The 24,713-nt window shown below is 43.5% G+C and overlaps 1 protein-coding gene across 2 annotated transcripts; it reads right to left on the bottom strand.

Annotated features, from left to right (window-relative positions):
- Nucleotides 1-1,765: 1,765 nt before the first annotated feature.
- Nucleotides 1,766-23,634, bottom strand: NRIP3 (nuclear receptor interacting protein 3). 2 transcript variants are annotated; one of them, XM_057696053.1, is made up of 7 exons: nucleotides 23,390-23,634; nucleotides 9,059-9,220; nucleotides 8,472-8,554; nucleotides 6,010-6,149; nucleotides 5,290-5,342; nucleotides 5,084-5,178; nucleotides 1,766-4,786 (listed from the first exon to the last, which is right to left on the bottom strand). In XM_057696053.1, the coding sequence occupies exons 1-7, from the start codon at nucleotides 23,561-23,563 to the stop codon at nucleotides 4,771-4,773; spliced, it is 723 nt and encodes a 240-aa protein (XP_057552036.1). In that variant the 5' UTR covers nucleotides 23,564-23,634; the 3' UTR covers nucleotides 1,766-4,770. The 2 variants fall into 2 exon arrangements, with proteins under 2 accessions (XP_057552036.1, XP_057552037.1); XM_057696054.1 differs by having other exon boundaries at nucleotides 9,059-9,199; nucleotides 23,390-23,615.
- Nucleotides 23,635-24,713: the final 1,079 nt, after the last annotated feature.

Below are 24,713 nucleotides of genomic sequence, written 5' to 3'. Positions count from 1 at the left end.
TATGCTTGACACCACGTGAGAAACAGCTGCCAGTAGGTCACTGGCCAGACGAGTAAGCATAAAATAGGATAGCAGCATAGCTCAGAATGCACTGATGATGGAAGGAAGAAGTAGCAGCTAACAGAGGAGGCCAAGCTGTAACACACAGACTAGTACATCTCTACTTTCTGATTTCTTGAGAACAGTAGCTGGCAACTCTTCAAAGCTTAATAAAATGCTCATTAATTTCAGTCCAAATTAATGAGTCTCTGTTTGTAGTGACGGCGATGACTCAAAAAGAAACCACACTTGACTCACGATGCCATTTAGTAAAGATGTGCTAGAATCAAGAATTCTGGCTTAGAAATGACTTTGGAAGTCTCTTTATCTAACCTTCCACCCAATGCAGAAATCTCTAATATTGCTAGGAAATAATCATCCCACCTTTCACTCCCTGTGAAAGGAAATTTAGAGACAGTCCATTTAATTGTGCTAAATAGTTGTGTCTCAATACTGCTCTGAGCCTTAGCTTTTCCTTCTGCAAAACTGTGAACCATACTACCTTCTTTGCAGGAATGAGTACAGTGTCTGGTGTAAAGTAGATGCTCCCCTCCAACTGAGTCAGGATATGCCTCTCTGCAACCTCCACCTATTGGAAATGCTTGCCTTCTGGCACCAGAAAGAACACTTTCCACATGACAGCTCTGAAGACAATAATCAGATTACCACTGCCCTTTTCTGGATGCTCCACAGATTATGTACACTTTCCTGTCTTACAAATGACATCTCCTACACAGAGTCCTTGATACTTCTACATACAGAATGTGAAATCAACTAAACAATGTCATCTTCACAGAAACTTCTGTTAATCCAAGTTCTCCCCCACTGTGCAAGTGCAGTAGATTTTTTGCAAATGGAAGTCAGGATGTATTTTTTAAACTCTGTTAAAACTTAATTTTGTTAGTTTTACTCTATTAAGGTGATTATGAATCTTGATTCTGTTGCTCATTGTTTAAGAGTCAGATTGGTTAATAAGTCTTTTTACGTTTATTATATTTAGAATAAATGGACAAAAGTAAGACAGAAAACCTTTTGAGGTGGAATGGTAGTGTCATCTGAGTAGTGGTAGAAACATAATTCTAGATTGTGATAACCACTGTCATAGGTATAAAATGTTTCTTGACTATTTAATAACTACACTGTTTAAATACTAAAAATATTAACCCTTAAAAGGTAAGTTTCTATCATCTGTAAAAGGCAGTTATTTGGAATGTCACTTAGACATTTAACTATATATTAAGGTTCATTCAATACTTCCCCTTCCCAAACCTCTTATTTGTTTGAACCAAATAAATATTTCCCTTCTAAATAAATAAATTTATTTATAGAAAGTAAATTCCTAAATAAAATTTCTAGAAGTAAACATTCTCTCACACACTGAGTATCCACCATAAAAGACTGTTCTCCCACACAGTTAAATCTTTGAGGGACTACCATAAGCCAACCACTTTACGTGGGTTATCTCATCTGATACTGTGAAGTAAGCACTATTATCACTTCTGCTTTAGAGATTACAAAGCCAAGCTCACAGAGGTTCACTAATTTGCCCAAGGACATACAGCCAGTAAGAGGCAGCTGAAGGGCTAGTAGCAATGGAGGAAATGAGGACCACAAAGGCTTGTGTTCAGAAGATCCTATAAGAGAAACACTGATGCAATTAGCCTGTGCCTGGGCTCCCCCATCTTCCAGGGGCCCTGACACAGAGACTTTGTCAGACAAGCACGCAGAGGGGAAGATTTCACTTTATTGTTACATTAATCTCACAAATAAACCGAACACAGCCAGAAACACTGAGCAGATAAAGAGCCAATGCAGAGTCCTGGCAACAGAAGGAGGGAGGAATCCAGTTCATCTCCTCCATGTGCCCAGCCTGGAAAGATATTTCTATTACACAAGAGTAAAGGCAGCTGATGTACCAAGCAATCCACCTACAGACATTTTGAGCTAAGGGACAGAAAGCCTTACCAGGTAGGGTCTGTGCAGGGCAAGGAAATAGAAACGTCAGAAAACATTTGTTTCTCAAATAAGTCAGGCATAGAAATACCAAACGACAAAAACAATATTTTCCAAACTCCCTGTATTTTATTTGGACATCTAGTAAGGAATGAGAGGGTTACAGTTCTACAGGGTTACTTCTTGCTACTGCCTGTCTTCAGAACTGGGACCTGGGTAGACACTCTCTTCCCACATCCTCAATCAGAGGTACCAGAGAGAATTTTCTAGGATTCTGGGAAGAACTGACCTTACCTGCTTACCTAGCCAGCTCCAGAAAAGTGGACCCAGTTCTTCCTCATGAATATCAAGGAGATAAGGGCTATCAGAGTAATCAACTTGGCAGCATTTAAAGAAGATTAATGAAGCTCAAGACTTCCCATAATTATCTTTAGACATTTTAAGGTACCTCTATCAAGCCTGAGGTTTAAAGTATAATTACTCAGTTAGTGAATTAAAATGATCTGACTGCATGGAGTGAGATTATGATACCCTAAGCTCAGACCACCCAACTGTCTCTATTCCAAAACTGGAAAATCACTGACTGATTCTCAGAGGCCAGAAAGATCACTGAAGGCCATCTGATCCCCCCCCTCCCACCCCCGCCCCGATGCCATATAATCCTGAACTCAAAGAGTCAGAATCAGAGGCATCTCTCTAGCACCTGAGAACTCCTGGCCTTACTTGATCCACAAGGAATCCAAATAAGGATAAACCAGGCCAAGGAACTTCTAACGTGCCTCACTTGTGGCCAAGAGTCAAGGTTCAGAGTGGAACTTTCAACTAGGGAAGGAAGACGTAAAGTATTTCAACTCAGTCCTAGGATAAGAAGCAGGCCAAAGTGGTACCATGATAGGTAAGGGAGGAGAGCAGAGAGGACTCAATGGAAAGGTGCAGTTGCCCCCATATAAGAAAATGGGGGTAGTCTGAGGGGGCACTAAAGGCTGGTAACATGGAATCACCCCTGCTGAGCTTCAGATGTGGCCTCCCCTACTGTGGCTGTGCTTAGTTTTCCATCTTGCTTTCTGTATAGAGGCTGATAAGAAGGGGGCCTGAGGTTGTCCCAGTGACAACTGGCTACAGTACGGTTGCCTAGCTGTTCAAACGGGGGTCACATCACCAAATTCCTAGTCTTTAGGGAACTTCTGAAAAGCTAAAAACATTCAGAGTTCCAAAGAATTGTTTGGTAGAGACAGTAGCTGAACACTAGACAAGACTGTTGGTGGAACCTGGCAAAGTTTGACGTAGGATAATTAAATACTTGAGGAACTACTTCTATGAACCAAGGGTAGACTTAAGAATCTCTTAAAGGGACACCCACAGCTGGCTATTTTTCTGACTTCTCTGAGCACATCTCTGACCATACTGAAGGGGAGATTCCATTACAGGTATCTATATGCCCAACTGACACCCCAACAGAAAGGCTTCAAGAAACCCCGTGACCTCTTTGAGAGGGGTCAAGAAATACTGAGGAGTCAGAAAAAGTTGTCCTTAACACTACCAGCTCCTGGCCCGCCTCTTTGCTTACACCAGGACAGAGCTGAAGAGTCTCCCAACCCTCGGTTCCCTGCCAGGAAGTTCCATTCTTGACCTCCATCCCAGAAATGTTTCCCTAGGTAGCAGGCCTTCCCACCAACTGATTCTTTCTATTTTGGACCTGCTCTCGGTTTTTTCATCATTTCCTCTCCCTACTCCTGTTCCCAGCTACTTGAGTCCGAGGCAGACAAATAACAAGCTAGGCAGAAATACTGACTCGATCTTGGGGGGGTCCAGTGTCTGACAATGATGCCCAGATTATTTACTGAAGCCTTCAATTCTGTCTCAGAGAGTGCTTAATGTTCTTCTGTCTGTGATTCCTTCCTCCTCCTCCCCTCCAAGAAGTTCAAGGTGAGAAGCCACCTCATTCATCTTTATACCCATAGCTTTTAGGCACCAAGATAAGCATCTAAATGTGACAGTTTGGGTCAGGGGACCTTAGTGGGCTTAGCACACAGGAGGGATCCTCTAGCATCCATCCCCAAAGAATATCCTTCCCCTACCCTGCCTTTTTACAAACCTTCACCTCTTCGTCCTCCTCTCAAGGCTTGACACGACAAATGAGAATGAACATGGCCTTGGCCTGGCTTGTCAGGTCTGAGTTCTAGGTCCCCTCTGCCACTGACTCAGTATGTGAGCTTAGACAATTCACTTGCCTCTCTGGCCCTTAAATGAAAGGGTTGGACTAGATGATCTCTCTGGGCTCTTTCAGAGCAATTCATACTTGAGAAATCAATGAATGAATTAGAAGAAATTCTAATTCTGAGCCATAGGTGCCCCGCATCTCTTTGAAACAGGTGAAAAGAGGTAAAGGTCAGGTTCTTGTTTACTATACATTTTAGCTATAGGAAAAGAAGCAAGTGTATCTATGGAGAAATAGAACCTGGCAGCCCCTGTACTTGACTAATAAAAGCAAATTCCTTGAAGAAGCAGAGAAATAGGCCACAAGTGAGACCTGGCAGTGTCAAAAAGGTCTATAAATTAAGTGATCAAAGGAGTAAAAAACAATGGCTATAACCAGACAAGATCTCTAAGCACAGACTAAAGTCTAGAGAGGTCTGGGTGGGAAGGAGCCCCTGGAGCTTCTATTAGAGGGGAGGACTTGGTCCACAGCAAGTTGCTACTGCATTTGGTTCAAACCCAGTTTTCTCAATCTGTCAACCTGGTATGTGTGCACACGTGCAGACATGCTGCAGGCTGTAGTTACGCTTCTGAAGTGCTGAAATGAGAAAGAAATGGAAGAAATGATACCAAATTCAAAGAAGTCAGGCTGAAGGCAAGTACAATTTAGTTTAAAAGCTACTCATCTTCCCCACTACTCTATGCAGTATCATCACTGCTCATTCTGAAGTGTGGGCTAGAGAGTTTTGTGGGATGTGAACTCTGGGGGTGAAGAGGGATGTACTTGTGGTATAACTGAAGGTCAAAAGCAGGATACAACCCAATATCCTGTGTGAGAACCCCTCCAGTTAATGACAAATGGATTTGACTTGACCTGACCCATTTGGGCACTCACTTGTCTTCATTCAAGGAAACTGTCTCCACAAAAGGGATTTCTTCCTTGTCTGTCTTCCCCATGATCAGCCGGTGCTTATCCAAGTTTATGATGCACTGAAAACAAATGAGATTCACTGGTTACTGTCAGTGATCCCACTATGGGGTCTCTATGTAAGAGGACACTTGCCCAGAGACGTACCAATGGGAAAATAGACTCAATCCTACCTTCAGGGATCGGAGAGTCTGGAGACCAAGGGACAAGTTTTTCTCATTGTCCTCTAACAAAAAAAATTAAGATTTAACCATTTTCACGTTGGTTTAGAAGTCAGCCTTATCACCATTAGGTTCTATGCAACCTTTCATCCATCCATCCATCCATCCATCCATCTATCCAACCATCCCATAAACATCTATCCGTTGAGCATTTATCATATTAAGTAATTTCCCCAAATCATTAAAGTTAAAAGATGACAGAGTAAAGATTCAAACCCAGGTCTTTTTAACTCTAAAGGACAAAGGCCTTTGGACAAAGACCAGGAACTTAGAGTAGTCTAGAAAAGAGTTCATGAGGGAAGGTATAGGAGTTGCAGGGAAATTATGAAGGTATTTATGGCAAAGGAGTAATAGGATCTTGCCTTCTACCTCCAGCTAGCCCATGGAAAGCTCTCAGGGGCCATTTTTACTTGCATACAGAAACGTTTGTTTTCTTACCCCTTGAAATTGTTTATTCTCTGAGTGATTCTCAACATGTCTTGAATGGAGCTTAAGGCCCATCTGGTACTTCAGAAGGTAAAAATTGGGACAAGATTTATAGCACAAAAAAGTGGAAACCTGGGATTTTGAAGAAGTCAGTATTTACAAGCCTAAGATCCCATGAAGGTCTGGTGGAAGGAGGGAGAGAATTTCCCTTAGGGATCCATAGGTCCAGTCCTCCGTTCTACTCACCAACCACAGCTGCGGGGCAGTCCAGGCGGAGGGAGCCCAGCGTGATGACCAGGTGCTCAATCTGGCCCACTACTTTCAGGTGCCGGGGCAGAGAAAGCAGCTCTCCTTCATGCTTGTGAGATCTGACGTGCTCCTTGAGTCTGCCCCCAGAGAGGAAATACCAGAATCCCTCTGGCAGAGGTTTCTTGTGGAATCTGGCAATGTCTACCTTCTGACCCACAAATGAAATTTTCCAGAGATTTCCTGGGTTAATTTACCAAACAATGCTAGTCTACACTTCTTGTTTCAACACTGTATCCTAAATGTGCCGGGGATATAAAAACTAAAGATTCAGCTCCTGTTCTCAAAAAGCTATGTCACTATCTGCATTGGTGGAAGATGAGAGTTGACATACTCAGAGAATCCTTTTCTGCATCCCAACATCCCCACCTGTGTGCAAGGCAATTTAGTTAACATATCCATTTACCCATCCATGGGTACCAAATCTCAGAGAGGGCAGGTAAATCCTAATTTTAGAAGATGATTTGTTCAATATCTAATTTTCTCTTTGTCTATTTCAGTCTATCCTCATCATTTAGTCTTAGGCTACAAGGTTGGTGGAGGCAGGTACTTATTTGTTAACTGCATTGATATTGCCATCAGCAAGGAGTACTATGGAGAAAGTCCTAATTAATTTAACTTATCTGGCTAGGGGACCAAGGAAAAAACAGCACCAAGGTTTCACAGTTATGTAAGCTGACTGGAACAGCTAGCACCTGAGCTATTATGAGTTGGTGGATAAATACGTAATTATAGACTTTCTGTGCCAATACTTCTGCTTTACTCCATTTCCTCTCTTTTGGTGTTATAGCCCATCCAAAAGAAAAATAATTGCAGTTTTACAGATGGTTATTAATTCCTCTGGAATCATGGCAGTCTGCTGCCTAATTATGCACGAGGACATTATTAGTCTTTCTGGAAACATCATGTAGCACTATAGCTCATCTCTTCACCACATAAAATAGCAATGCACAAAACCCATAGAGCCAGCTTCAAAGAGTCACAGTGGTAGTGAGGGGTGAGGAGAAGGTAGAAACGAGAAGGAACAGACCATGTGGCAGAGGTCACTGATTATACAAATCAAGACTTGTGCAAGCCCTGACTAAGAATAGGGATATTTTGAAAGTAGCTTAAAATGGGCCAATTTATCTACCCTAGTGATTGTCTCAATACAGAGATCTGGGCTGGGGAATGCTTTATTGTGCTTAGGGCTAGAGAAGTGGGAAAGGATATTGGGTTGATCCTCCCAGTTCCGGGCTAGACCTCAGGGCCCATCTGGTACTTTGGAGGAAGGAGAATGAGGAAGAAAGGAAATCAAAGTACAGATTGATTGAAAAGGAGGAAAGATACAAAATAGTTTTCTCTGACTAAAAAAGAAGGCAAACCGAATTCCAGCTGTTTGAGAACTGAAGATATTCAATATATGAGGTGTCTGCCTCACACCCTATCCCCAGCAGGGACAGCAGTAAGATCTGATTTTACATGTTATTTGCAGAGAAGAAAAGCACTAATTACCCCCGTGATGGTTCAGGCCCAACAGCAATAGCAACTCTATTTCACAGTCTGACTGATGCTTCTTGGGACAGGCAGTGTGGCCTCCAGAAGGACCCCAAGTAAGCTAAGGCCAACCATGCCCCTGATTTTACTTCTCTGGGGTATACCAACGGGGCAGCTCCTTCTAATTTGCTGTCTGGGCAAGGCACAAATCAGGATCAGGGCATGGCACGCAATGAGCCAAGGATCTCATACTGTCTCATTCCAGAGCCCAAAGGTCTTTGCTCAAAACATAATTGGTAGGGGACTTCCCTGATGGTGCAGTGGTCAAGAATCTGCCTGCCAATGCCGGGGACATGGGTTTGATCCCTGGTCCAGGAAGATCCCATATGCCATGGAGCAACTAAGTCCGTGCCACAATTTCTGAGCCTGTGCTCTAGAGCCTGAGAGCCACAACTACTGAGCCCATGTGCTCTAGGGCCCATGTGTAAAACTACTGAGCCTGCATGCTGCAACTACTCAAGCCCATGCCTAGAGCTTGTGCACTGCAACGAAGAGTAGCCCCCACTTGCCACAACTAGAGAAAGCCCACAGGCAACAATGAGACCCAATTCAGCCAAAAAAAAAAGAATCCACCTTCCAATGCAGGGGACTCAAGTTCAATCCCTGGTTGGGGAACTAAGACCCCACATGCTGCAGGGCAATTAAGTCCACACGCTCTAGAGCCTGCACACAACTAGGAGACACCCGAGCGCCGCAACGAAGATCCTGCGTGCCACAACTAAGATGTGACACAGCCAAATAATAAATAAATAAATAAAATATTTTTTAAAACCTTAATTGGTGGGAGATGATGGAAAGCCTGAACTTCAAAATAAATTCAAGCAGAGTGTATTAGCATCTGACTTCCAGCACAAATGGCTACTTACCCCAGTCTGTCCACACAGGCTGAAGAGATGAGATTATATTGACAGCCTGTGTCAACCATGGCTTTCACATCCTTTCCAGCACACTGTGGAGAGGAAACATACTGTTCAACAGGAGACTGAGAAGCAAAAGGGAAGGGAGATCCAAAGAGCAAGCAGCAGATGTCATATGAAAGGCAGGGTTGGAGAGCATCCTCACAATTATGGGTTGGTAGTGTCCCATCTTTATCCACTGCTGTGTCTCCTTTGAGGGGTTCTTTTTCCTGTTGAGTGTAGAGCTAACAGAGGATCCAAAAGGGCTTTGGGTGTTTCATTCTATAAACCAAGTGGCTCTTAAGTGTGTGTGTGTGTATCATATACCCCTTTGCCAATCTGATGAAACATTTAGTCCTTTTCCCCATAAAGATGTACATGCATACAAATTACTGCATATACTTCCAGTGTTGCATGGAGTACCCCCTCCTTAAAACTCATTTATGAATTCCATGATAAGACTCATGTTCTGTACAATTTGGAGGAGAGGGCCCTGTTATTGGGATCACAATGGGCCCAAATCCTACTCTCCAGAAAAGCTGTTCTCAGAACATTACCTGGCAAGAAACCAAAATCATGTCGTCATCCTCAGACTTCTTTAGCCCCTCAGACTTGGCCTGATTGAGTTTGTTGGTCTTGGAGGCCCAAGGGACACGACCGCTTCGGAGCTTAGACAGGTTGGTCTCCATGAGGCGCCTCTGCAGAATGTTATGAGGTTGCTTAAAGAACATAAAGCAGAGGCTTAGTGACAGGTCATTTCCCCCTTCTCTCATTGTCCCCCAGGTGCTGCAGAAATAATGAAGGAGCCTCCCATAACTGAGCTCCACCTTTGCTTCTTATTTATTCTTCCTTCAAGTAGGGACTTCATGGGTATTTTCAGAGCAGGAACTGTAAACCAACTTGCAGTAGGCCACCCTGAATGAATGAAAGAGCAATGTGGGACCCTGGGAAATGTGGACAGGGCTGATATTCCATGGCTAAAGAGAACTGAGGGGCCCTTGTGATTTGTACTACCTGGGCTCCTGCCTTCCCTTCCCTTACAAGGGCATTTCAGGAGGAAAGTGGCCTTAGTCTATGTGGAATAAATGTGTCTTTCCAGGGGACTTATAGAAAGGGCAGCTCATTCTCACAGGCCAAAGAAAGCTTCTTAGCACTGGTTTTCAGAAGTTCTACATACTTCTATTTCAAGTCTCACTCCCTCAAAAGTCTTATCTTTTGGACCCACATGCATACGCCTTGGTGATCTGGCTCTCCTGTAGGCTGAGTCACCCATGGGGTGGATGAGGTAGGAAGACAGGGATTCATACCTGCTGAATAACCCTCTCAGGAGACACACTTTGGAACCTAGCAGAACCCACAGGAATCATCCTTACTGCCATCCTCTGGACCTCAAGGAGGATAAGGCTCCTCCTGCCATATGCTTGTCATCCATTCCCCCTCTCTTCAATGGGCCAAAAGTGGAGTATAAAAGGGCCAGAGACTGAGCAAGAAGCAGGGGACTTAATTAGACCTTATATCCATGCCAGGACACCTAATATTAGGAAGCAGAATGAGGAATGTGAATTCAAGTCTGCTCTTTGATAGAGCTTAGGAGAGTTACCAGAGCAGATATATCTACGCTCTACTGTTTCTACTCAAAGTGGCCTCCAGAAAGTGTAAGTCACCTCTTAAAGTCATTTGACCTGAGAAATTTCTATACAGAAGCATATTATTCCCAGTTTACAATACTATTTAAAATCCCTCAAAGGATAGAGTCTAACCCCAAGTTTCTATGTGACACATACTAGATGGCATTCCAACTCTAAGGGGAAGAGACTCACTCCTACAAGCCCAGAGCCTAGAACCTTCCCTGGGAAGGGGGTAGAACTGGAGAAGATCTTCATTATCCACCACCTTACAAATTTCTGAGGAAGAATGGAGTCAGAGCCATGACTCACTGTAACCCTGGTAAGGCAAAGAAATGGATTCCCAAAATACACTGATTCTCGGCATGGCAGATTCTAAATTAGTATCCTTGGGAAAAGGAGAGTGAGGGGCATTCAAAAGAAAATGAGAGCTTCTTAACTGGATAAGGAGCTAGAGGAATAGCTAACTGTGTCTGATTTCCTGATCTGACCCTGAGAGAATGCTTTGCTCTTCAAAAGACACAGAAATTCTTCATTCTTATCTCTGTCACTAATAAGCTTAGATTCATACTAAAGCAGGTGTTTGTTTCTGTCAGGTCCGTGCTTAGCAAGACCAACTCAGATAAGCTGGATTTGTAGGACTGAAGACTGGAAGGGACTGTCTAAGCAAAGGCCATATAAGCAAAGCCCTCCTAAGCGAAAGTTTGAGGCTTTCCTTCTACAGTGGTCTTGCCGAACACCACTTTACCTGGTTACTCTTAACCTTGAGAGGAGTCTAATCACTGGACAGATCAGGCAAATGAGCAGGGTTCTGAAATGATTTTCTTTGAAGGCATCTATCTTCTGAATTGTCCTACTAGACCCTCTCCCTAGGCTATATATGAGGGTGAGTCAAAAATTATCTGCACTCCGGTTATATTAAAACTTCTGTTGGCCGTACTGTCCTATCAGTGCTTTCCATTCAAGGCTACTGTCTCCCCAGTCACTGCTGTGCAGGTGTGAACGTGTTACATCAGTTCTTTTGTAACTGTGGTGCGAGCAAAAATGGGTGCCCCACTTGTGATCTGTAAGAAAGAAGAGCAGCGTGCAGTGATTCGTTTTTTGTGGTCTGAGGGTGTACCTGGTGCCGTCATTTATTGAAGAAGTGTGTATGAATGGATAGAGAAGTTCAAGGACGGTTAGCCATCAAGAAGGAGCCAGACACCCATCCACATCTACAGCTGATGACAACACTGTGTGTACACATGAAATGATTCTGTCGAATAGATGAGTGACAGTGGATTATGTGGCAAATCATTTGCAAATCAGCCATGGCTCTGCCTATGAAATAATCCATGACAGACTTAGATTTCGAAAAGTTTGTGCTGAAGCCTAAACTTCTGATTAAATGCAGAGGACTGCCATCCAAGGGCATTGTGATCTTGCATGACAGTGCACGTCCACACACTTCTGCCCAAACTGTCAACACTCTGCAAAAACTTTGTTTTGAGGTGTTAAAGCATCCTCCCTATAGTCCTGATCTTGCTCCATCGGACTTTCACCTGTTTGGCCCCCTGAGAGCAGCCCTACGAGGACAAAGATTCACTTCTGATGAAGAAGTGACGATAGTGGTGTATTCATGGTTTGCAGCTCAGCCTAAAACATTTTTTAATGAGGGAATACGAAAGCTTGTTGACAGATGGACAAAGTGTATTGAAAAGCGAGGAGATTATGTCAAAAAATGATGTATTTGTCTTTTCTAATTTAATTAAAATAAATTCCACAGCCAGAGAACGGGATAATTTTTGACTCACCCTCGAACATACTCAAAGTTCTCAAATATTGGGGAGAAAACTCCTCCACAAAACCTCAGAACCTGCCTCCTCAGCGCCACATCCTAATCTAATCACACCCCTGCCTTAAATGGTCTTAAAAAAGGTCAAAATCACTAGTCTTTTTCCTGACATCCTACAGTTTCTTCACTGAAATCACTTCTGATCCCACAACACCAATAATGATCTCCTAATTTCCAAATCTGATAGACATATTTCAGCCTTCATTTTACTTGACTTCTCTAGGGTGTTTGGTCCTGCTGACTATTCTTTTATTTAGTAACCAAAAAAAAGTTCAAACATAATATATCCTCAGTGTAAAATATTCAAATATCACTGAAGTATATACAATTAAAGGGAAAACCTCCCCAGCCCCTCAACCCTTCTCGGTTTCACTCCCTACAAATAACAACCATTAAATTTAGAAGTATATCTTTCCAAAAATTTTAATACATTTACAAACATAAATAAAAATAGGATCATACTATAACACTCCCCTAAATTTTTAAATTTTTCTTTAATATATGAAAGGCATTTTTCTATGTCAGTACATATAATTCTTTTCATTCATTTTTGTAACTAATAGTATTCATAGTATAGTTTAGGAGTTGAAAATTCAAAGCCAATAAACTTGTATGAACCTCAGACATGCTTTTCTGTGGTCATTTAATTATGCCCTTATGTTTGTTTGTTTGTTTTTTAAGCGCTGCAAGGCATGTGGGTTCTTAGTTCACCAACCAGGGATCAAACCCACACCCCCTGCATTGGAAGCGCAGAGTCTTAACCACTGGACTGCCAAGGAAGTCCCTGCCCTCGGGTTTTAAATGACAGTGTGACTGCATATTTATCTCTGCTCCCAACCAAAATTTCTCTAAAATGATAGTCAAGGAAAAGAAAGGCCTAAACCTATAAGAACAGAGAGAACAGTAAACAACAACAACAAAAAGAGATGTTGACAAAATTTTGGAATCTAAAAGCAGACCAAAAACTGCTAACTAACCTAGACTAGAGCAAGTTAAGTGTTTCACACCATTCTACTTCATGGAACACTGGAGTGGCAGAGACTTCCAGTTGCTAATTAAAATCCACGATCTCCTCTTCTCTCTGGACAGATACCTAGATTATATTTCCCAGTCTTCCTTGTAGTTAGGCAAGGCCATACGACTGAGTTTGACAAACAGAATGTGAGTAGAAGTAACACATACCACTTCTAGGCTTGGCCTGTAAACCTCTCCTTTGAACCCTCCTCTGTATTCTTTTCCTTTTCTGACTGGCTGGAATGGAAATGACTCTTAGGGTAACCTTCCTGGAGGTAACATGTTGAAGACAGAGAACCACTGTCAGCCCGGATCCCTAAATGAGTACATGGAAGAGGGCTGTCTTATTGACCTTTCCACTAGAACTGTTACATAAGAAAAAATAAACTATTGTATTTGAGCTATTTTATACTTGGGGGTCTAGCTGTAAAAGCAGTTTTCCTACTTAAACTAAAACCCTGGAAAAGCTGAGGCATTAGAGGTATTAGAACCTCTACAGTTGGAGGGTACAATTAGGGTTGGAAAGAGATTAGTATAAAGCCTATATAAGACTCCTACTTGACCCAGACAACTGGGAAGAATGCCAAACTTTATTCTTTCTGTTGAGAGCAGCCAGTCCAAAATAAAATGGGAGGAAAGAGCACTCCAGGAAGGATGTCTCCAAGAAAAAAAAAAAAAAGAACCTGCTAGATCATCTACAGTTTTAAGGTATCCGGAGGAGATTTAAATTTTATACAGAAAATTAAACAAAGGGAAAAAAACAGGCAATTATTAATTTTGATAAAAAATATTTGTATGAGAAAGGAGACATAATTGTGGTACAATATTTGACTCAGCTATTAATAATATAAATATAGTCATAATAATATAAACAAAAAATGCTACTTTGACCCAAAATAGCTATTTAGTTGTTATTAACATATTACAATATTAGCATAGTAGGAGAGGGGACATGATAGAAAGGTATAAGAGAATTAAGAAATGATTTAAATTTTTTTAAAGTTTTAAATTATATAGATGTATTTTTTGATAAAAAGTAAATTTTAAAACTATAGCAAATACATTAAGAAAGCATACAGCACAAGAAAAGCCAGCTTATGATGGCTTAAATGGAGGTGTATTTTTTTCTCACATAACAAGAAGATTGGAGGTTCGCAGCTGCTGACATTAATTCAGCAGTTTAACAATTTCAGGGCTACTATTTCCATAATTCTCTTAGGTATTCCCTCATGGTCATGTGATGGGTGCCCTGGCTTCAGGCATTACATCCACATCCAAGGAATGAGGAAGGAGGAAGGGATTCTGTGCCATCTGTCCTTTTTATCAGGAAATCAAAAGCTTTCCCAGAAGTTCCCTCAGAAGTCTTCTGCCTATATCTTCTTGGTCAGAATCCCCACAGCCACTTCTAACTGCAAGCAGATTTGGATGAGTTTAGCTTCTCTGTAGAGGAGTCAGGTAGATAGAAAAGGGCTGAAAATGGGCAAAGATCTAGCCAGCGAACACATGGACACACATGTGCACACACACACCAACAATGCAACTTAGGCAGATATAATGTCAGGTTACCCTATAATCAACCACCTTAGCACCTATTTTTTTTTCACATGTGCCCTACTTTCTGCATTTTAAAATAGTGCATCTTCTGTAGACATATGAGTCTGTGGTACAAACTTACCTCAATTTACTTAAGTACTAATGGACATTTAGATTATTTCCACATGTTTGCCATTAGAAACGATGCTTCAATAAACTCAGCATTCCATTTTTCCTGAAATTCTCCCCCACTGGCTTCTAAAACCACTTTTCTATCTATTCTGCACCTGTCTCATTTATTGGCTCCTTTGTCTCTGCTCATTTCCTAAATGTCAGTGTTCCCTGTTGCTCTATCTTAGGTCCCTTTCTCACTGTACAAATCCTTTTAGGGAAATCTTATCTGCTTTCATTGTATAAATTACTACCTTTATGATGATGACTCCATCTCACGCCCAGCCCTCACTTCTGAGCTTCAGACCCATAGAATCAACTGCCGCTTTGAACTTCTCCACTTAGACACCCCACAGGCACTTTCAAACTTAACTTGTCCCACTGATCTTTCCCACAAAACTTGTACTTTCTCCGGTATTCTCCCTCTTGGTGAGTGAAATTTTGCCTCTTGAACACCTCATACTTTCCTCTCCATTTCTGCTGTTATTGCTAAATTCAGATAATCTCCTAAAACGTATCCGTGGTCTCCTTCCCCTACAGTGGCTCCCTTGCCAGCTGTATCAAACACAAAATACTCCATTTAGCATTTAAGATCTTCCACTAAATCATACTCCTTCCCAGTCTTGTCTTTAATCCTCCATGAAGGCTTTCTACTTTAGAAAAATGACCACTTGTCACATACTACCTTGGGCAAATCAGTAATCTCTCTAAGCCTTACTTTTCTCTCAGTCTCACTTTCTTCATCAGTAATAAAAGAAGCTTGAGCTCCAAAGTCCTGTTCCACTTTAACATTCTGGATTACTCCCTTTCCACCAACCTGGTAAAATGGTACCACTACACACTCAGCCATTCTTGATTCTTTTCTTTTCCTAAACTTCCATCCCAAGTATAGATAGTCCCCAACTTACAATGGTTCAACTTATGAGTTTTTGCCTTTATGATGGTGCTAAAGTAATACATATTCAGTAAAAACTATACTTTGAATTCCAGTCCTCTCCCAGGCTAGTGATACACAGCACAACACTCTCTCATGATGCTGGGCAGAGGCAGCAAGCTGCATCTCCCAGTTATCCTCATGACCACAAGGGCAAACAACTGATACACTTACAACTATTCTGTACCCACACAACCATTCTGTTTTTTCACTTTCTGTACAGTATTCAATAAATTAGATGAGATATTCAACACTTTTGTTATAAAGCAGGCTTTGTGTTAGATGATTTTGCCCAACTGCAGGGTAATGGAAGTGTTTTGAGCACTTACATTAAGTTTAAGGTAGGCTGGGCTAAATATGATGTTCAGTAGGTTAGGTGTATTAAATACATTTCAACTTGGTGATATTTTCACCTTATGATGGGTTTATCAGGATGTAACCTCATCGTAGGTCAAGGAAGATCTGTACTGTTGCTGCTTCCTCCAAAACTTATCTGGTGTTGATCTACTTCTCCCCATCTTTACTACCTCCAATCTAATCCAAGCCACCATCGTCTCTTATCTGTGCTACAACAGTCTCCTAACTTGTCTTCCACACCTTCCTTCACCCTTCTCCAAATCATTCTCTACACAGCAAAAAAAGTGAGCTTTTAAAAATGCGAGATAATACACACCCTTACTCAAAGCCCTTCAATGGCTTCCCATTGTTCTTCAGACAAAATTCAAACTTCTTACCATGGTCTATAAGGCTCTGTACCGTGTGGTCTCTGTCCATCTCTCCAGCCTCCACACACATACCATATACACACCACTCTCCCCTTTATTCATCCACACCTCCTTGTTCAAAAACTGTCTCCCATTCTAATGCCTTTGCACCTGCTGTTCCCTCTGCCTGAAATGTGCCCCCCCCCATTACTTCGAATAATTAGCTTGCTCTCATCTTTCAAGTCTCAGCTCAAATATCACTTCCTCAAAAACATCTTCCCTGACCATACTATTTAAAGTAGGTACTCCACTTCTTTAGTCACTAACATATCTCACTATTCCTTTTATAGTAATTATAAGTCCAAAATTATTTTGCTTACTTAGTTGTTTATTATTTCACTTCCCCCACTAGAGTGTTAATTTCACAAGGGCAAAGACCATGATTGCCTTGATCATAGCTATATCCCCAGCTCTTGACATAACGCCGAATGAACAAATCTCTACCCTTTACTTCTTCAAAAAGCCTTTCTTGATTAATATCATCTACTTCTTTCTTTCAGAATCCCTTCAATACCTGTACATTACATGGTCTGTACTACTTGCATTCCCACTCCCTGAGTGCTGCTTTGTAAATCTGCTTAAGTGATTTATTTTTATGTTTATTGAAACACTGGCTTTCTAATGGCTATCTTCTACTTTCCAGATGTCCTTCAAGATACACGGTAATAGTTAGATAGGTGCTGCAGGTACCCTGGTGGCCTTTTGGACATAGCTATCACGTCATCTTCTTGACATGGATCCTGCTTTATGCTTTAGCTCAACAAGGCAACTATTAACCTAAGCAGCCCAGGTTCTCTACTGTTTCTGCAATGTGGCTGCTAAATCCTACCCAGCGTTTAGGCATCTAAATCCTAAGCAGGCAAGCTCAGCTGTGCTGCTTTTATCATCACCAGGAGCCTCTGAAGGAAATGGGCACTGTGGGCAGTGCTGTATTCCAGGTAGACATAGCTCAGGTTCCCCAGTCTGGACCCCAGTCTGATTAAATATCTCTTCTAACCAGGCTGTAGAGTAGGAAGAAAAGTGAGGTGAGAGAAAACAGGTTATACTGCAGGATACCACAGAATCATGATCTGAGCAAGAACTTCTAAGGCCACCTTCTCAATCCCTTTATCTATGCTGCCCTTCCTATATGATAATTCTGTCTGCACTCAACCCAGACAGAATCAAACTAATAGACTTCTGTAGTCCATAGAATGGACCAGACTGAAAATTAGGAGAAATGACAGAAGTCTGCCTTCTTTGTAGCATTTACTCCCAGAGGAGAAAGCCATGGTTTTTAGCTAGCAATAGAACCACAACTAGAACCACTAAGAAACAGGGGTCAGCAAATATAGCCCACAAGCCAAATCCAGCCTGCTGCCCATTTTTGTAAATAAAGTTTTATTGGAACACAATTAACCCCATTTGTTTACTGTCTATGGCTGCTTTTGTATCACAACAGCACAGCAGAGTAGCTAAGACAGAGACTGGCCTGCAAAGCCAAAAACATTTACTATCTTGTCCTTTACAGAAAAAGTTTGCCAACCCTTGACTTAGAGTATTGTTTAAACTATATATGTTTTGGAGTCAGAGCTGAGTTCAAGTTAGTAAGTACTTTGCAGAGCTCTTGTAAGGATGAAATGAGATGGTCCATATGAAGCATTTAACAGTGTGTCAGTATAAAGTAAGCACTCAAATTTTAATAATTATATGTATGTGTATATATGTATTTTAAATTCTCACACCCAGCTTAAAATTGACGCTGATTACCATTCACTTTTTTTTTTTTTTCTTAAAAGGGCACGAAATTATTTTACTCCATTTTCATCCTCATGTTTGGTTTGTAGTCAGACGTGGACTCCTGATTGACTCTCACTTCAAGCCCAATATACATGTCTCTATCTGCCCTTGGAAATCTAAAAGGGCACTAATAACTGTGCCCTCTCTTCTTTATTTACTAGCTCAATATACAACACATGACCCTTTCTACACCACAGGAACACAGACAGATTGTCTTTGGGTTTACAGCTGCTCAAAATCACATGGGAATCTACCTAAGGCAGTCCATCACATTGCCCCAGGCCTTCTGTGTCCTGCCTCTTTGCCTTTGCCTTATATCCCAACAGACACGTTATTTCAAAGAGAACAGCCTTACTCCTGATTGTTACCTACTGGTCTGAGATGGTGGTTTCTCAGCTACCCATGGCAGGCTGCATTTTTGTTAGAAAGGATTCACACACAGGCAGGGAATTCAACTAGACAACCTGTAAAATTCTTCTTACTCTGAGGTTCTATAGGACATGCTCTGGAAGCAGCCTCCTCTTCATATAATCTCATAGTCAGCTGACTCACCAGGGAAAGATGAAACTCTAGCCAGACGTTGGTCTCCATCACTATTGTCACAACAGGCCAGAGTAATCACCGCTTCCATGTAACTCCTCTAAGGCACACTGACTGTCACATCTCGACAACTGGCACAGGCTTCCTGGTGGTGTTATTCATCTTCTCATGGAACTACCTATTCAACATCTACACTTGAATAACTAACAGACATCCCAAACTTAACTTCTTCAAGAATCAAATTGCTGATTCTTATTCCCTATCCCTAACCTGCTCCTCTTAGCCACTTCAGTACATGACAAACTTTATTCTTCCAATTGCTAGATCAAAAACCTTGAGGTCATTCTTGACTACTCTTTCTTTCAGATCCTTAATCCAATCTTTCAACTGAACTTGTCAGCTCTGTCTTCAAAATTAACCCAGAATCTGATCTTTTGTCCCCTTCACTGCTAGCATGCTGCTCTGAGCCACCATCAGGTTTTACCTGGATTACTGTCTAACAGCCTCCTAATCAGTTTCCCTGCTTCTACTTTTGCCCTCTACAGCCTAATCCACACAGCAGTCTGCTTTATGAAATGTCACGTCATGTCACCCCTCTGCATAAAGTTTCTACCAGTTTCCCATATCGGATTAAAAGCCGAATATCTGTACAGTGACCTACAAGGCCCTAAGTAGTCTGGCCTCCCACTATCTCTCTGACGTTATTTCCTATCACCCTCCTCTTGCTCATGTTGCTCTGGCCATGAAGGCCTTCTTACAGTTCTTCAGTCACATCAAGCACACTGACAATGCAGGCCTTTGCGCTTGCTGTTCTTTCTGCCTAGAACATTCCTCCCTAAGATATTTTGCTCTCTCATTTCTTTCAATATCTCTGACAATGTAATCTTATCAGAGAGGTCTTCCCTGACCACCCTACATAAAATAGCAAGGCTCTACTCCATCCTACCCTGGCCATTACACTTCCTATTCCCTTATCCTGGTTTATTTTCTCCATAGCACTGCTTACAACCTGATATATTATATATTTACTTGATTTATTTTCTGCCTTCTCCCCCTACAGGAATGCAAATTCTATGAGGGCAGGAACTCCATTTTGGTTCACTATTATATCTTCAATACCCAGATTATGCCTGACATGTAGTAAGTGTTCAATAAATATTTGGAGAATAAATTAATTAATCAGTCCTATCCTTCCCCCTAGTCCATAAACTCCTTGTACAGGTAAACTTTGCTGTCTTCTTCTTTGTGGTCCTGGCACTGTGTTCTGAACACAGCAAGTGTTCAAATAATGTTTGCTATAATTAGGATTCGATCATGGCTCTGGAAATCTTCAGTCTGCAGCAAATCCTGATGTTATACTGGTATTTCATGCTCCTCCTCTAAGACTCCAAAGTTCTCTGGTCCAAAACCTATAGCACTGTGGATGTCTTGTGGCATTATGAATAACTAATCTATAGGATACCACCCAAGGTTGTCCTCATTGACAGAAATCCTGATCAGGTAGATCAGATACTCAAGAGTATATGGCTAGTCATTTCATGGTCAATTGGCTTTGCTGTGTTCCGGCATCCTTCCCCCAGCCTTCTCCTAATTCTAGTGAGTTTTGCTAAAGCATTTGACTATAAGCAGAATCAATCAGACAGGAAAGCAAAACTCTCTTTCTACTGCTGAGTAAGTAAGGATATAGCCTGATGGTCAGTAATATTATCATATAGGAAAGGCAGCTTATTATCTCATGGCATGACTGTTTTTAAAAATTAAAAAGTCCTTACCTCAATGAGAAGAACATTTATGAACCTGATAGCCAAAACAAAAGAAATTAGAATGCAAAACTCCGAGTGATTTTTTTTCTCTAGCCTCATCAACTTGAAAAATAATAATAAAAGAAATAAAATATTACTCGTATCTCTGATTTTGGTTCTTAATCTAATACACACAAAAAAGAGCACAAGATAAAAGGACAAACAAAATAAGACAGCCAGACATAAGAAATAAGATTCATTTCCACAGTAGACTTTGTAGCAGCCAACTACACACAAACAGAAATAGGGCAAAGGCACCTCCCTGGGGCCAAGAGAACAAGAACCACATTTGACTGCCTATGGATGCTCTTTGCCAATCCAAAAAAAAAAAAAAAAAAAGTTGGCAGGCTGGATTCAAATAGTAAACATTACAGAAACAGCATGGTAAAAGGTAGATAATTCAGAAAACTCAGCAGTATAATTCTAATGTAGGTCACTAGTAGGAGGAAAACAACCCACAATCTTCTCACTGGTACAAACTCCAGAATCAATTAAAACTAATTTGTCCTTCCCCCATCTCACTCTGGTGCCATTCCCTCCCTTTTTTTGTCCCTCTTCTATTGAGTTTGTGCTATAGACTTAATACAACCAATTTTGGTATCCTAAAAATTTTACTTTGGTGAGAGACCACTGAGTCAACACTGGTCTACATTACCAGATGCAGCCATAAAGTGAAGTGATACAGTACTTCTAAGATTATTTCTAAGACTGTCCTGAGGCAGCAGCAAAAGTTCCAAGAAAGCTTAAGCATGCCATCTCATCCAAGTACTCAGAGCTCTCCTGGCCCTATCTCAGTCTGCCTTGCCATCTGTGACCTGTTCTCACTCTTCTGTGCAATCACCTGCACATTATAGGTGTGAGAACAGTGAGAGTGGGACATCAACTCATGGCAGTGGGGAGAAGCAGGGGAGAGAAATTGTGAGCCATGGTTCAGGGTCTCACAATAAACTTCTGTGTGTCACATCCATGGCAATAACCTGCTTCTTGAGGATGCATCTTCCTTCCAGCCTACTGCCTGTGTCCTATGCTATCAGCTCTGAGACAGACTGGAGTCAGAAAAGCAGATGGAATTCTTCCTGCACAGGATGAAGCAGTATAACGAATGCTAGGCAGAAGAATGGAGAGGCAGTTCCTCAGGGCTAGGAAACTCCTTGACATCCCAGGACAACCAAATGTCAATCAGATCTTAAATCTAGCATTAAGGGGGAAAAAAAAAATCCCACATTGTACTTATTTTCCTATTATTGTTTATTGATTCCTGAGGCTTCCAGGAACTAGGATTATTGTGGCTTGAAGGTAAGAAGACTTGAACCTGATTTGCTAAATGAATCTAGACTGTAGTAAAATGAAAGAAGGGAAGAAAGTTGTCTCTTTTCTAGGAATACATCTCAGTCACTCACCACTCTGAGTGGGCATGAATCAGATTAACTATCCTGTGGCTTATGCAGGTAAAATACCTTTTAAAAAACAAAGTAGGATAATCAAGTAGACATCCCTGCAAAATAAATAAGTATCACAAGGGGGCAAGGTAACTCTGATCTTGGTATCTATGTGTCACTAGAGTTGGTTATAAAAAAGAAGAAGAAGAAGAAGGAGAAGAAGAAGAAGGAGAAGGAGAAGGAGAAGAAGAAGAAGAAGAAGAGGAGGAGGAGGAGGAAGAGGAAGAAGAAGAAGAAGAGGATTCAGCAGCTCTGCCCTCCATACTCATCTTGGAAAATGGCAATTTCAGTGGTCCAGGAACCCCCCTTCCCTGACAAATTAAACATTCCAAAAGCTAAAAAAATACTAGAAAAAAATTATAGAGAGCATCTACTTCATTTAAAAGACATTTAAGTAATGCTTCATAAATTATTGCCTAGATGAATAAAGTGATCGTGAAATTCAAGAAAGCAAGTTAAACTACAAGAAAATTCCAGATAAAACTACAAAGCTAAACATCGGTTTGGTCCTGTGACTTAAAGATGAGAATCAGATACAGTTGTTTAAACTAGTAACCCTTATGCCCCTATAGGATCCCTCCTATAGATAGAGGACAGCATGGTCTTTGAACTCAGACCTCCAGTCCTGGAGCTTCTCCTTCTTAACGCCAAGAACAATCCCGCTAGAAAAAAGGACTGCGCCAGCCCCAGCTCCAGCTCCAGCTCCACACATTAGCCGGTTGATAAGCTGGAGCAGCCTGGCCTCCTCCCTCTATCCACTCTTGGGGGTGGAGTAGCAGGAGACGAAGAAGATGAAGAGAGATCTGGGGCTCAGGAAACCTTCACGGCCCAACCTTTTTCTCTCTCCCTGACTCCCGCCCCCGACCTCCTGTTGGAAGGTCAAAGGTAGATGAGACCAAAATCAAACGGAGGAGTAGATTTTGCATAGGGGGGGAAATGGATTCAACAACAGTCATCTGGATCTGGGGATGGTGAGTGCCCAGGAAGCCCCCTTCGCACTTCGTCCTCTCCTTCTCACACCCCTTAGGAGTCACCTCCGTCTGGGTCACGGGACCGGCCAAGCAGCCTGGGAGGTAGCGGGAGCTACCCTGGCTACGAGGCTCGAACCCTAGGCCAGCAAACTCGGTACTGCGAATAATGGGAGGGCAAGAAGGCAGGGCTGGGTCGCTCCTACTCCAAAAGCGAGACGCGGAGCGAGGAGGCTGAGCTGAAGGGAGGGCGAGCTGGAAAAGCTACGACGGAATTCCGAGGGAAAATGAAGCTGGGGCACGCTGGATGGAGAGGAATCCGAAACAGAGCAATAGCGAGACAGCCGACCGCGGCCGGCGGGGGCCGGGCCGGTGACTCAGTGAAAGCGGCAGACAGAGGGCGGGCCCCGGGAGACCTCACAGCGCAAAGGCGCCGCGCCGCCGCGCGCGGGGACCCCGAGGCGGGCGCGGCCGCGCGGGCTCACCGTGTCCTTGGACGAGCCCAGCTTCTTGAGGCCGTCCAAGGGCAGCAGGTCGGCCGAGTCCTTGTGGATGAACTGCACGGCCTGCTTCATCCGGCGCTGCTGCCGCAGCGACGCCGCCTCCCGCATGTCCGTCTCCTTGCGGCCGCCCTCGGTGAGGAGTCCTGAGTAAAACATCGCTGAGGCGCCCGCGGCCCAGCGTCCCCACCGCTCCCCGCTCCCCGGCAGCCCTCTGCCTCGAGCTCCCCCAGCGCTGCAAGAGCCGCGCGCCGCAGTTTTTATAGCCGAGCGTGACGTCACGGGGAGCAGCCAGTACACGCGCGAGGGGCGGGGCCAGCGCAGCGCCCCAGGGCTGCGCGCGGCTTCCCAGCGGCCGCGGCAGCTGCCCACCTTCGCACCGCCCGGCTGCCGGGACAGAGCGGGCGAGGAGGAGTGGCGCTGGCGGGACGGACTCCGAGCGCCAAGGGTCTACGCGGCCGCTTTATCCAACCGGTCCCTCCCGTTGTGGATGCCCTGCATCCCCTGGACCGAGATGAGGTGCGGGCGGCCAATGCCTGGCAGCCTCTCCCAGGTCAGCCGCCGCCATCCCCTGGTCCCTGCTCACCTGTCCACGCCGTGGCCGACCCCGGGATCACCGACAGCTGAGCCATGCCCTGAGTCCCGCCGTCTGCGCCGCTGCTCCTCTTCACCAGTTCCTACTTTCGCGTGCCTCCTGGAGCCCCAGCACCCAAAGCCTGGGCTCCGGAGGACGGCCGGCTCACTCCGAAGCTGGGATCGCTCGGGATTTCTCCAACTTCAGATCGGTCCCCACCCACCAGGCCACGTGACTGGGGAGGGGGCAGCCCCTGCGGGCGGGCCGGTGTCAGCCTACCGGGGACCCTCCCTCCTCCGGGCACTCTCTGCCCGAGGGCCCAGCACCTGCGCATCCGAGCGGGGGAAGCAGGGCCTGACGGATGCCTGCCCGTCAGCTGGGGCTGAGGCGTGGCGAGGGTCCCCGCCTCCGCGCGACTGCACAGGAGTGCAACCTGCTCTTCGAAACAACCGGCAGAAAAGCACGTTTTTCTTAGCTAACACTCGGGCTTACGGTCTGGTGGGAGGGTCTTTCACCGTTCTCTCCAGCATGCCTCTGGGAGCAACTGGAACTCGATTTTCTCTGTGCATCTTTCATATGCTCAAGCCATTCTAACCGGGCCTTCAGGCATCCTAGGTCCTGGCCTCGACGTTGTGACTTAGTACAAACCACGTTTCCGCCCTAGAAACCACCACCACCACTACACGGTCCCACCCAGGAGCAGGCATGAAGCAGAAGGATCCGCTCTCTGAAGAG

Source organism: Hippopotamus amphibius, chromosome 9 (assembly GCF_030028045.1).
Source record: "Hippopotamus amphibius kiboko isolate mHipAmp2 chromosome 9, mHipAmp2.hap2, whole genome shotgun sequence".
Classification (NCBI taxonomy): domain Eukaryota; kingdom Metazoa; phylum Chordata; class Mammalia; order Artiodactyla; family Hippopotamidae; genus Hippopotamus; species Hippopotamus amphibius.
Note: the sequence above shows the minus strand (reverse complement) of the source record. Positions and strands in the feature narration are given on the sequence as shown.